Source organism: Acipenser ruthenus, chromosome 60 (assembly GCF_902713425.1).
Source record: "Acipenser ruthenus chromosome 60, fAciRut3.2 maternal haplotype, whole genome shotgun sequence".
NCBI lineage: Eukaryota > Metazoa > Chordata > Actinopteri > Acipenseriformes > Acipenseridae > Acipenser > Acipenser ruthenus.
In genome coordinates, this window is record NC_081248.1 from 869,359 (window position 1) to 882,857 (window position 13,499).

At 41.4% G+C, this 13,499-nt stretch overlaps 1 protein-coding gene across 1 annotated transcript in view; it reads right to left on the minus strand.

Annotated features, from left to right (window-relative positions):
- The window catches only part of LOC131725062 (Fc receptor-like protein 5), a 282,595-nt gene that overhangs the window by 124,362 nt on the left and 144,734 nt on the right, over positions 1-13,499 (minus strand). The window contains exons 11-12 of the mRNA XM_059018531.1: positions 12,531-12,809; positions 7,305-7,598 (exon numbers count right to left, since the gene is read on the minus strand). Of these exons, the coding sequence (XP_058874514.1) occupies positions 7,305-7,598; positions 12,531-12,809 (573 nt within the window). The remainder of the gene's footprint in view (positions 1-7,304; positions 7,599-12,530; positions 12,810-13,499) is intronic.

The following is a 13,499-nucleotide window of genomic DNA, read 5'->3' on the forward strand; positions in this document are numbered from 1 at the left end:
GCAGGGCGGACCTGTAAATAGTGTGATGTGTTAGCTGTGTAAATGCACATTTGGCAGAGATGGGGTTAAATATATCCCTCCACAGTGACAGGTGTGGCCATTCTCTAATTAGGTAATTGAGTGCTATTTGGGGAATGGCCACATGTACATAAAGGAAGGAAAACCCCATTTGTTGGGAAGGGTTAGTTTAAGGGAAAGGCTGAGAGCAGCATGTTGCGTTTTCGGCATGGGCACCGGGACAGCACAGCTTGGGTGCATCAGCACTTAAACTTGAGTTTTTGGTCTCTGGTAACCAGCCTTGGCCGTGACACTACCCTTTCACAGACCTGAAAGCAGTTACTGTGCACTTTCTACCCACTAATGCAACGAGTGAACTACAGCCCATGGACCAGGGGGTTATTCATGCTTCAAATCCTGGTACAGAACATTTCTACTAAGAGAGATGAGTGCATGGACAGCAGCAACCATAATCCAGGTGGACATTCTGCAAGCCATGCAATTCACACGCAGTGCATGGGAGCAGATGTCAGAAACATGTGAACTACTTTAAACATGCTGGATGGTGTGCAGGAAAGGGTGGTCAAGAGAATGAGATGCTGTCTGTTAGAGAGGAATGCGATACACTGGGAATATCATAAACAAAACTGGAGGGAATTGAATTTGAATAAAACCAAGCCTCTTCATGAGCAACTATGAGTGACGAGGACATTATTGAACCAGTGACATTGACAGTGACGGGGACAGGATGAGGACATTTCTGGTGATGAGGACGTAGAAGGCACAGAACCAGTTACCCCTTCACTGGATGAGTTCAGAAAGGCAATCACAAATTCACACAGTCATTACCTGGAACTGGTTAACAAGATTGAAACAGCATGCATTGAGAAAAGCACGAAAAAGCTGAAGCAATCTACTCTGGACATTTATTACAAAAGCAGAGACATGTAATTACTGTATTCAACTTGCAAGTGTAAATATTTATTTATATTAATGACCATAAAGTTGCACAATATATTGTGAGGGACTGGTAAAGAAAACGAGGAAAATGTGAAAAGACAACGTAAACCAACTGGATGGTAAACAAAGAAAATAATGTAAAGAGTTTGGGATCAAAAATGAAGTCGGGTTAAAGAATACATTTTGTAAATAATAACTGTGTGTTAAATAAGGGAAAGTAAAAATAAATAAGTTTGGTTTAAAATAAATACTTACTATTGTGTAGAGACAAACCACCTCCCTCCAGAGCTACCGTCCTGTCTCCCTCCTACCCTTCCTCTCCAAAACCCTCGAGTGGACTGTACACCGCCAGCTCTCTGCTTTCCTGTCCAACCACTCTCTGCTTGACCCTCTCCAATCTGGCTTCCGCTCTGCTCACTCCACTGAAACCGCCCTCCTGTCTGTCACTAACTCACTAAACTCTGCCCGAGCTGCCTCTCTCTCCTCTGTCCTAATTCTCCTCGACCTCTCTGCTGCCTTTGACACTGTCGATCACTCTATTCTACTATCCTCTCTCGCTGACCTGGGAATCTCTGGCACTGCTCTGGCCTGGTTCTCCTCCTACCTTTCCAACCGCACTTACCAGGTAACCTGGCGTGGAGCAACATCCACACCTTACCCTCTCTCAACCAGAGTCCCCCAAGGGTCAGTCTCGGGTCCTCTCCTGTTCTCTCTCTACACCCGCTCCCTGGGCCCCCTCATCGCATCCTATGGTTTCTCATACCATTTCTATGCTGATGATGCTCAGATTTTCCTCTCCTTCCCCACCTCTGACTCCACCATCCCCTCCCGTATCTCTACCTGTCTGTCTGCTATCTCGCATCACCTAAAACTCAACCTCTCTAAATCTGACCTCCTTTTCTTTCCCTCCTCCTCCTCCCCCTCCTCTGATCTCTCTATCTCTGTTCCTCTGGAATCTACCACTCTCTCTCCCTCTTCCTCCGCTAAGAACCTCGGAGTCACCCTGGACCCCTGCCTCTCTTATTCCCAGCACATGTCCACTCTGGCACGCACTTGCCGATTCTTCCAGAGCCAAATCCGAAGAATCCGACCCTTCCTCACCAACTACGCCACCCAGCTCCTGGTCCAGGCCTTGGTACTCTCCCGCCTAGACTACTGCAACTCCCTCCTGACTGGCCTCCCTGCGTCCGCCACCCGTCCTCTCCAGCTCATCTAGAACTCCGCTGCCCGCCTGGTGTTCTCTCTGCCTCGCTTCTCCCACGCAACTCCACTACTCCGCTCACTCCTCTGGCTACCGATCACCGCTCGCATCCAGTTCAAGACTCTTGTACTAGCCTACAGATGCCTTGACCAGACTGCACCCAGCTACCTCCAGACCCTCATCTCTCCCTACACTCCCACTCGACCTCTCCGCTCCACCTGCACTAGAAGACTGGTTCTACCTCCTCTACGCTCCCCTGCCTCCAGAGCCCGCTCCTTCTCCACCCTCACTCCGCAGTGGTGGAATGACCTTCCTACAGATGTCAGGACTGCCCAGTCCCTGACCACATTCCAGCGCCTCCTCAAGACTCAGATCTTCAGACAGCACCTGTAGAACTCCTCTGTTTTTCCCCTGGGACACTTATCACCCTTCCTTAAATACGCTTTACTTGCTCTTATCTGCCCCCTATTTTACTGCATTTAATCCTATACTTCAGAGTACTGTAATCTGCCAAGTGTTTAATCTGTAGTATTTTGTATTTAATCATATCCTGATGTAACTATCACTGTCACTGTTATCTGCTGTATTATTGAATTGTATTTTGTCACACTTGTACTTGCTTGAACCAAAGTCATTGTATTTATCTTGCTCTTAATTGTATTATTACTTGTACTGTGATACTTGAAATGTATTTGCTTATGATTGTAAGTCGCCCTGGATAAGGGCGTCTGCTAAGAAATAAATAATAATAAATAATAAAAATACACAGGGGGCACTAGGACCAGCTGGAAGCTACTGGAGTCAGGGTTGGCTCCAGTTCAAATTAATTATTCATTTAATGATTTGTCAATTGTTTAACGATGTAACTGGTTACCATTTAAAATGTCTGTGTTTGTGAGGGTTTGGTTCGGGAGCTGGAAAGTGACAAGAGGAGGAGGAGGAGGAGGAGGAGGAGGATTGTTATTATTATTATTATTATTATCATTATTAATATTATTATTATTATTGTTATTATTACTGTGAAACTGGACAACAAACTATTGGTATAAGGTATCTGGACTACGATTTGGACTGTGATTTGGTTTTGGAGGTGAGGTATCAGGATTAGCCTGCCTCGCTATTAGTTAGGTAAAGCATCTGTTTAGATAGGACCCGAGATCGGGTTAGGTTTTGTTTTCTTTATTTTTCTTTTGTAAATAATAAACACTCGCTACAGCGTTTTCTCACATCCTGGTTGTCAAGTGTTTATTTTAAGAAGGAACACCTGTGGCAAAGAAGGCAATCCGTCACAACATATAGGCAAAAAATATGATATCATTATTTATAAAATAAAACTTGAAACAAATGATTCTGCATTGTGATTTAGCAGTGCTTGTATTGTTTTGTCAGACTGCTTGTGGTCTTGCAGAGCTCAGCACCGGACTCTAGTCTGCACAGAACGTGCTCCTCTCTGAGAAAAACAAAGTTTCTTCAGGGGACAACTTCTGATAAAAAACAAACAAACAAAAATACTTGCAGTAAGATGTTCAAATGGGCAAAAAGAAACTAAACAATACATCCAAGAGAGGGTGAAACGACCACAAAACAAAGGCAAGCAAAACATGAGTGAACTTTCATACCTACCAACATTTACTTTAATAACTGATATCCATCCAGAGCCTCTTTATTGCTATATTTGGTATGGCCTCCTGTGGATTTGTACAAATTCAAGACATCTTGGCAGAACACAATATCAGAAAGCTCTGCCCTTGATAGGGACCCTGTTACTTTAGTACCATAAATTAGTAATACACTAAATACAGTTGACCTGGACTCCAATATTAATGTAGCAGGGAGACATTACAGACAGAGAAGAGGGTGATGTTCGAGTGAACCTACCTCTCACTGACACCCGCACCTCTGCAGAGTCACCAGAGTAAGTGGAGGAGTTCCACATCGCTCTGCACTTGTAGGAGCCCTCGTCACTCTTTGAAACACGATCCACACTCAGCTCTGTGTTATTCGGGGACTGAATCTCTTCATTATCTTTAAAAAAGACAATCCTGGTAAAAGTATAATTTGTGCGTACACGACACCTCAGAGTCAGAGAGTCTCCCTCAATCACAGGCTGGAGGGGAGTCTGCAGGATCATGTCTTCATCTGAAAAGACAGAAAGAGTTCAGATCAGCAGGGCTGAGAGACGGGTCAGGATTGAGGAGTCTGCAGGATCACCCATTGATCTGAAAAGACAGAAAGAGTTCAGATCAGCAGGGCTGAGAGACGGGTCAGGATTGAGGAGTCTGCAGGATCACCCATTCATCTGAAAAGACAGAAAGAGTTCAGATCAGCAGGGCTGAGAGATGGGTCAGGATTGACCACTGACTGGAGGGAACTGACAGTTTTACACAAACACACCTGCATCACCACCACTACACTCTCACCATCTCTCCCTCCTCATCCACTTTCTCTCTTTCACTCTCATTTTCTCTTGGGTGACCTTATTCGTAGACATGACGTTAGTTTCCACTGTTCTGCTGATGATACTCAGGTTTACTTGTCCCTCAAACAGGGCTGTGTGGATCTGCTGCTAACATTTTGAATACCTGTCTTGCTGACATCAAGAACTGGATGTTTAATAACTTTTTAATGTTAAATTCAGACAAAACAGAAGTCATGATACTGGGACCTAATAAAAATACACATTTGGTTTGTTTTATTTGATGGACTGTACAGATTTTAGGGCAGATGTAAAAAACTTAGGTATTATATTTGATATAGACCTCTCTTTCGAAGCACTCATTAAAAATGTTACAAAAATTTTCATTTAAGAAACATTGCAAGACTGAGAGTTATTCTCTCTAGGCAGGATGCAGAGAGATTAGTGCATGCTTTTATATCCTCTAGGGTTGATTATTACAATGGTCTTTTTATTGGGACTAGCCACAACATTATTTCTCACCTCCAACTTGTACAAAATGCTGCTGCTAGAATTTTAACTCTGGTCAAGAGGCGAGAGCATATCACCCCCATGCTGGCATCCTTGCATTGGCTCCCTGTTAGTTTTAGAATAGAGGTTACAGTGTTGCTGTTAACTTATAAAGCTTTAAATGGTCTTGCTCCTCCATACCGAATAGGAGGCACTTTTTTACACAGAGAATTGTGGGAGTCTGGAACCAGCTCCCCAGTAATGTTGTTGAAATTGACACCCTGGGATCCTTCAAGAAGCTGCTTGATGAGATTCTGGGATCAATAAGCTACTAACAACCAAACGAGCAAGATGGGCCGAATGTCCTCCTCTCGTTTGTAAACTTTCTTATGTAACCCTATGTCCCTAATCTCCCGCTCTGATCACTGGATGCTGGGTTACTGTCTGTACCTATTATTCAGAAACAAAACCTCAGGTAGTAGATCTTTTAGTTATATGGCACTTAAATTATGGAACAAATTGCCCATCACAATTAAAGAAGCCCCTTCAGCCGATGCTGTCAAATCTAGCCTAAAAAAACATTTTTATAGCTTGGCATTCTCATCTACATGAGCTGATATTCTCCTGTCTCCATATTGATCCCACTGCTGCTCTTTTTAAAACTAGATTAAAACCCATTTTATAATGTAGCTTATATATCCTAACTTTTTTTTTTTTTTTTCATATTTTACTGTTTTGTTTTTATTCTGTTCCTTTTTTACTGCTTGTTGTTGTTGTTGTAATAGGTATTGTTTCTATATCCTTGTAAAGCGCTTTGTGGCGACCTGTCGTGAAAGGCGCTATATAAAAATAAAATTGATTGATTGATTGATTGATTGATTAATTCTAACCTTACCTGTGATTATCGTTTTTATACACCTGCATCAGTGAAAGTGCTCCGTCCAGAATCTCATTTTTACTTTAGAAATGTTTTTTTTCATTAAAAACTTAATTAAAATCAACTTTCAGCTTTCATATTGAAGCTTGTTGTGTACAACTCCTTCAAGCAAACCAAGTAGGAATTTGCCCCAGGAGTTTCAGTCAAAATGATCATTGGCCACTTTCACCCACGCACCCGTGACTGACTAATCAATCAATTTACGGCTACAGCCACATTCCCACATGTGTGTTCTGGCAGGGAGGAATTTAACCCCTTCCCTGCCAACCCAATACCCCCTACCCCCCCACCCCACACATTACCCTGGCAGGTCTTTTCACCCTGCCACACTCCCTTATATATATACTGTAGATCACACTTTATCTTTCTCTCTCTCACCCACCCCTGTAGAGCTTAGCTTGTTGTATAGATCTGTCTGACTCTCTATTTGTCTCATCCCCCTCTGTATAGATTTTACAATCCATCTCTATCTCTCCCCTCTCTGTTTAGACCTCTGTATTTATCTCCCTCTGTACAGATCTCAGTTTCTCTCTCTCTCTAATCCTCCTCTGTATACAGTATTGCTCTCTCTCCAATCCCCCTCTCTTTTTATCTCAGCTATACACCTTGTATTACATCATGTATATAGTGGTTTTTGGTGTAATAGCTGAGTCGTGTGTCTTTTTCTTTACACCTCGCTGGTATTGTCTTTTTGATGTTTTATCTCACTTTCAGACCAAATCAATGTCTTGACTTTGTTATTGTTCACTATTTTACAAACCAGATTAGATAGATCAGATAGAATATATCTGAATATATCTTTGGGTAAACCAAAGGATGTACATTAATACAACCTATTCAAAAAGCTTTAACTCATGAGCTTTAACGCATCGTGTGGTCCAGTGGTTAAAGAAAAGGGCTTGTAACCAGGAGGTCCCCGGTTCAAATCCCACCTCAGCCACTGACTCACTGTGTGACCCTGAGCAAGTCACTTAACCTCCTTGTGCTCCGTCTTTCTGGTGAGACGTAATTGTAAGTGACTCTGCAGCTGATGCATAGTTCACACACCCTAGTCTCTGAAAGTCACCTTGGATAAAGGCGTCTGCTAAATAAACTAATAATAATAATAACAGATTTTACTGCAATTAATTTAATTAAACAGAATGCTTCCTATTTCAACTCCATTGCTCTGCATTAATCTGGGTTAATAAAATCATTACAAAAATGTATAACTGCCTTTTGAAATATGAAAAAATAACTTAAATAAAATAATATGGTCAGTGTAACTGTCTATGAAGAGTCTGCATTAAGCTGAGAAAACTCACCAGTTATGTTTAATTTCACAGGATCGCTGCGCTGTGAGTAGAGTGGCTGATCTCCTCTTTGTCCTCGACAGCAGTACTGGCCCTGGTCAGATACAGCAGCTGCAGTGATGGTGTAGCTGTCACCAGTTATACTGCGGACAGCAGTCTGGGGCACTGGAGTGTCCTCACTGTCTTTGTACCAGAGATATTTCCAGCCAGCAGAACCCCCCTCAACCCCACACCTCAGAGTGACTGTCTCCCCGGTGAATATCTCTGGGAATGGAGGCTCCAGGGTGAGTGTAGTCTGGGGCAGCACTGTAGAAATATAAAGATTATATAATTAGTGTGCACCTTTCCCTTTCAGAGCATCAGTAGCAACACTTAAATCAAGGAAAAACTAGCTGACAGATCAACACCAACTGTTTTTTTTATTATAAAATTTGACCCACCTAGAAACTTTCAATCCAACAGCTTTTCAATAGAGTTCCAGACTTTTGTTGTATGCCAGTTTGTTTTATTTATTTCTGAAGATATTGCAGTAACCACGGGATCACACAGACACACACAGACACACACACACAGACACACACATACAGACACATGTAATGTAAGGTATAAACCACGACGGGTCGTGTGGGTCCCATGGGTCCCTCATCACGCCTGGGGTGGTGATAACTTTAACCACCCCAGAAGTGGAATATATCATCGGAACCGCACGCCCCAGATTGGTTTATACTGCTTGAATGTCCATATTTTTTCTTTAAGTTCATTAACCAGCCCATGCTGTGGTTTTTTTGTGTTTTTTCAATCTTTGTTTTCTTCTATTTCATTTAGCTGGTTCTTATCTACTGTTATGTGTTTACTCTTGCCGGTGAACTTATTTAATTTTATTTTATTTTTTCAGATGGTCTGCTGTCTTCATTCAGAAGGTTGATGTTGTACCAGTTATGTGGAGTTTCATCCCTAAATATAGGTCAAATGCCACTCATTTTTGGCTGTGGTTTTGTAACTAATAACAAATAAAATGTCAGTTTGTCATGGAATTTAGAATGCAGTGGTGCGTAGTGATTTATTCAGTGTGAAGCGGCTCATTAGTATGCAAGCCGTGCTATATGCTATATATACACACGGTCATGTGATGCTGTTTAACCAATCAGAGGTTGTTATTTTTCCAAGCCGTGTTTATATACAGACGTGCTCAAATTTGTTGGTACCCCTCCACAAAAAACGAAGAATGCACAATTTTCTCTGAAATAACTTGAAACTGACAAAAGTAATTGGCATCCACCATTGTTTATTCCATATTTAATAGAAATCAGACTTTGCTTTTGATTTTTTATTCAACATAATATTGTAAATAATAAAACAAATGAAAATGGCATGGACAAAAATGATGGGACCTCTAACCTAATATTTTGTTGCACAACCTTTAGAGGCAATCACTGCAATCAAACGTTTTCTGTAGCTCTCAATGAGACTTCTGCACCTGTTAACAGGTAGTTTGGCCCACTCTTCCTGATTAAACTGCTCCAGCTGTCTCAGGTTTGATGGGTGCCTTCTCCAGACTGCAAGTTTCAGCACTTTCCACAGATGTTCGATAGGATTCAGATCAGGACTCATAGAAGGCCACTTCAGAATAGTCCAATGTTTTGTTCTTATCCATTCTTGGGTGCTTTTAGCTGTGTGTTTTGGGTCATTATCCTGTTGGAGGACCTATGACCTGCGACTGAGACAGAGCTTTCTGACACTGGGCAGTACGTTTCGCTCCAGAATGCCTTGATAGTATTGAGATTTCATTGTGCCCTGCACAGATTCAAGGCACCCTGTGCCAGGCGCAGCAAAGCAGCCCCAAAACATAACCGAGCCTCCTCCATGTTTCACTGTAGGTATGGTGTTCTTTTCTTTGAAAGCTTCATTTTTTCGTCTGTGAACATAGAGCTGATGTGACTTGCCAAAAAGCTCCAGTTTTGACTCATCTGTCCAAAGGACATTCTCCCAGAAGGATTGTGGCTTGTCAATATGCATTTTAGCAAATTCCAGTCTGGCTTTTTTATGTTTTTCTTTCAAAAGTGGAGTCCTCCTGGGTCTTCTTCCATGTAGCCCACTTTCGCTCAAAAAGCGACAGATGGTGCGATCAGAAACTGACGTACCTTCACCTTGGAGTTCAGCTTGTATCTCTTTGGCAGTTATCCTTGGTTCTTTTTCTACCATTCGCACTATCCTTCTGTTCACTCTGGGGTCGATTTTCCTCTTGCGGCCGCGCCCACGGAGGTTGGCTACAGTTCCATGGACCTTAAACTTCTTAATAATATTTGCAACTGTTGTCACAGGAACATCAAGCTGCTTGGAGATGGTCTTGTAGCCTTTACCTTTACCATGCTTGTCTATTATTTTCTTTCTGATCTCCTCAGACAACTCTCTCCTTTGCTTTCTCTGGTCCATGTTCAGTGTGGTGCACACAATGATACCAAACAGCACAGTGACTACTTTTCTCCATTTAAATAGACTGAATGACTGATTACAAGATTGGAGACATGTGTGATACTAATTAAAGAAACTAATTAGTTTGAAATATCACTATAATCCAATTATTTATTATCTTTTCTAAGGGGTACCAACAAATGTGTCCAGGCCATTTTAGAATATCTTTGTAGAATAAGCAATAATTCATCTCTTTCCACAGCTTCTTTGCTTTATTCTATGACATACGAAAGGCATGCAAGTATACATGATAAAATAGCTTTTAATTTCATCACTTTTCAGGAGGAATGAAGCATTATTTCAATGAGCTGTAAGGGTACCAACAAATTTGAGCACGTCTGTATATATATATATATATATATATATATATATATATATATATATATATATATATATATATATATATACAGTGCCTTGCATAAGTATTCACCCCCCTTGGACTTTTCCACATTTTGTAGTGTTACAACCTGGAATTAAAATGGATTTAATTGGGATTTTTTGTCAGTGATCTATGCAAAATAGTCCATAATGTTGAAGTGGGGAAAAAAATCTACATATTTTTCAAAATTATTTACAAATAAAAAACTGAAAAGTCTTGATTGCATAAGTATTCACCCCCTTTGCTGTGACACCCATAAATAAGCTCTGGTGCAACCAATTGCCTTCAGATAATTAGTTGAATGGAGTCCACCTGTGTGCAATTAAAGTGTCACATGATCTCAGATTAAATACACCTGTTTCTGGAAGGCCCCAGAGTTTGTTAGAGAGCATATCTAAACAAACAGCATCATGAAGACCAAGGAGCTATCAAAACAAGTCTGGGATAAAGTTCTGGAGAAGCACCAATCAGGGTTGGGTTATAAAAAAATATCCCAAACTTTGAACATCCCCCGGAGCACCGTTAAATCCATTATTAAAAAATGGAAAGAATATGGCACAACCGCGACTCTGCCTAGAGAAGGCCGTCCACCAAAACTTAGTAACCAGGTAAGGAGGGCATTAGTCAGAGAAGCAACCAGAGGCCAATGGTAACTCTGAAGGAGCTGGAGAGATCCACAGCTGAGATGGGAGAAACAGTCCATGGGACAATTATAACCCAGACGCTCCACAAAGCTGGGCTTTATGGAAGAGTGGCGAGAAGAAAGCCATTGCTGAAAAAAAACCCATATCAAATCCCGTTTGGATTTTGCCAAAAGGCATGTGGGAGACACAGCAAACATGTGGAAAAATGTTCTCTGGTCTGATGAGACCAAAATGGAACTTTTTGGCCTTAGCGCAAAACGCTATGTGTGGCGCAAAGCCAACACTGCTCATCACCCTGAGAACACCATCCCCACGGTGAAGCATGGTGGTGGCAGCATCATGTTATGGGGATGCTTTTCATCTGCAGGGACTGGGAAACTGGTCAGGATTGAGGGCAAGATGGATGGAGCCAAATACAGTGAAATTCTAGAGGAAAACCTGTTTCAGTCTGCAAGAGACGTGGGACTGGGGCGGAGGTTCACCTTCCAGCAGGATAATGACCCTAAACACACAGCCAAAGCTACACTGGAGTGGTTGAAAAACAAGAACCTGAATGTCTTAGAATGGCCCAGTCAAAGCCCAGACCTCAATCCGATTGAGAATCTGTGGCAAGACTTGAAAATTGCTGTTCACCAACCGTCCCCATCCAACTTGACAGAGCTTGAGCATTTCTGCCAAGAAGAATGGGCAAAAATTGCAGGATCCAGATGTGCAAAGCTCGTAGAGACTTACCCAAAAAGACTCACAGCTGTAATTGCTGCCAAAGGTGCTTCTACCAAGTTTTGACTCAGGGGGGTGAATACTTATGCAACCAACAAATGCCAGATCGGTGTTCTGGTCCTGGAAGTGTGTGTGTGTGTGTTTTGTTTTTTTTTTTAAAGGAGGCAAGCCTCCCTTCTCCCATTAAACACAGTGTTAGCAGTGGCAGATCACGTGATCTGAGCACGGGTTTTAATTGGAGGAGTTACCCGACCCACATCCTCCCGCCCCCTCTTGGCTAAAAAACTAAACAAAACGTTGTTGGTTGTTGCTATGGTAACTTAAGACGAGACGCAAAGTACTGTGTGTTTTTTTCACTGTAAGCAAAGTAACAGCCAGTAAATATAGTAACAGCCTTTCAGAATATCAACAAGGACTTTTACAACTGGAAAACCCTCAGCTAAAAGGCTCAGAAATGGAAAGTTGCAAGTAAGTCAGTTAGCTCCCTGTTGTAGGTATTTTTAATTTTTTTTTTTACTGTAATGACTGATGACAAATACAGAGAAACAAAAAACAATCATTTGTTTTGTTGTAGTGGAAAATGAAAAAATGAAGTGTTTCTTTAACTCATACAACCCGTTTTTAAAACCTGTTAACAATACTGAAATGCAGAGTAACTCAAACCGAATGGAAGAAACAGAAGCCTGTACTAGAGTTACACTTTTGTGTTGTTCGCTGCGCCTGCGGTGTACATAAGTTCAATTAAATCAACTTAATTACATTTTTTAAAACGGTAAAAACTTAAATAATAAAATAATAAAAGTGATTTCATTGGGCCCTAACTTATTTATAAATCTGTTTTTACTTTGACTCCCTGTCAATGTTAATTTGTTAATAAAGCTGAAAATCATGTTAGAAATCACATTAAGAATCCCAATTTCTGCAAGGCTAATAATACTGAACAAGAGATTACTGATGACCTTAGAGTGCTATGGATTTTTTCATTATAAATCTTTAACCCCTCTGCTGTCTAAAATGACTCACCTTTCAGAGAAAGCCTCACAGAATCACTCCTTTTCTTCAGCCCCGTCCCTGCTGCCTCCACCTCACACTGGTAGATCCCTGTGTCTCTCAGCTCTGCCGCTAGGATTGAGTGCTGATCCTGTGATCCAGCTCCTCTCAGATCCCCATTGTCTTTGATATAGCGGTACTGCAGTTGTGTGCCCTGTTTATTTATCTGAGCCCCACACTGCAGAGTCACAGCCTCTCCCTCCCACACTGGACTCACAGGGGTGAATGTCAGAATGGGTTTCCTAAACAGCTCTGGAGAAACACAAGAAAATACAATCATACATACAGTACATGAACTAAAACAAAGTCGAAAAAAGAATTAAGTATGGATTTGGTGAATAAGGTCCTCCATCGGGTTGCTAAACAGCTCTGTGGAAACACACAAACTGTAGTCAGGTGTGGTTTCTGGTATGTGGCGTTTTCAACAAATTAGCATTTGTTCATAATTTCACTATTTAATCTTGGTAATGTTTATAATGCATATTTATATTTTAGTTTGTTTAGTTGGTAATATACTGTATGATTGCACTTGTGTGTGGTGTGCACAGCTGCACTGCACTGTTAATCCTAATCGATTGCCTAATTGACTATTGATTAAGTGGTTTAAAATTGTTTAAAATTGTCTTGATTGATATCCTACATAAACCGGCTGTGTCCAATCACTGGAAGAGAGGAGACTTTGCAGAGTGGTTTGGTTTGGTCATGCAGTTGGCGGCTCTGCGGATTTGACCCAGGTGGTTTCTTCCCTGTTCGAATCGAGAGTTTGTAAACTGACTGTAATTGTTTCCAGTCTGAATTGGCTTAGTACTTGATATTGATACAAAATTAGCTAACAACTGTTTTCTGCAAGTTAATTGCCACACATCCACTAAGTTTTAGAGTGAAATATTGACATCTCATTTTATTCTCTCTCTCTCTCTCTCTCTCTCTCTCTCTCTCTCT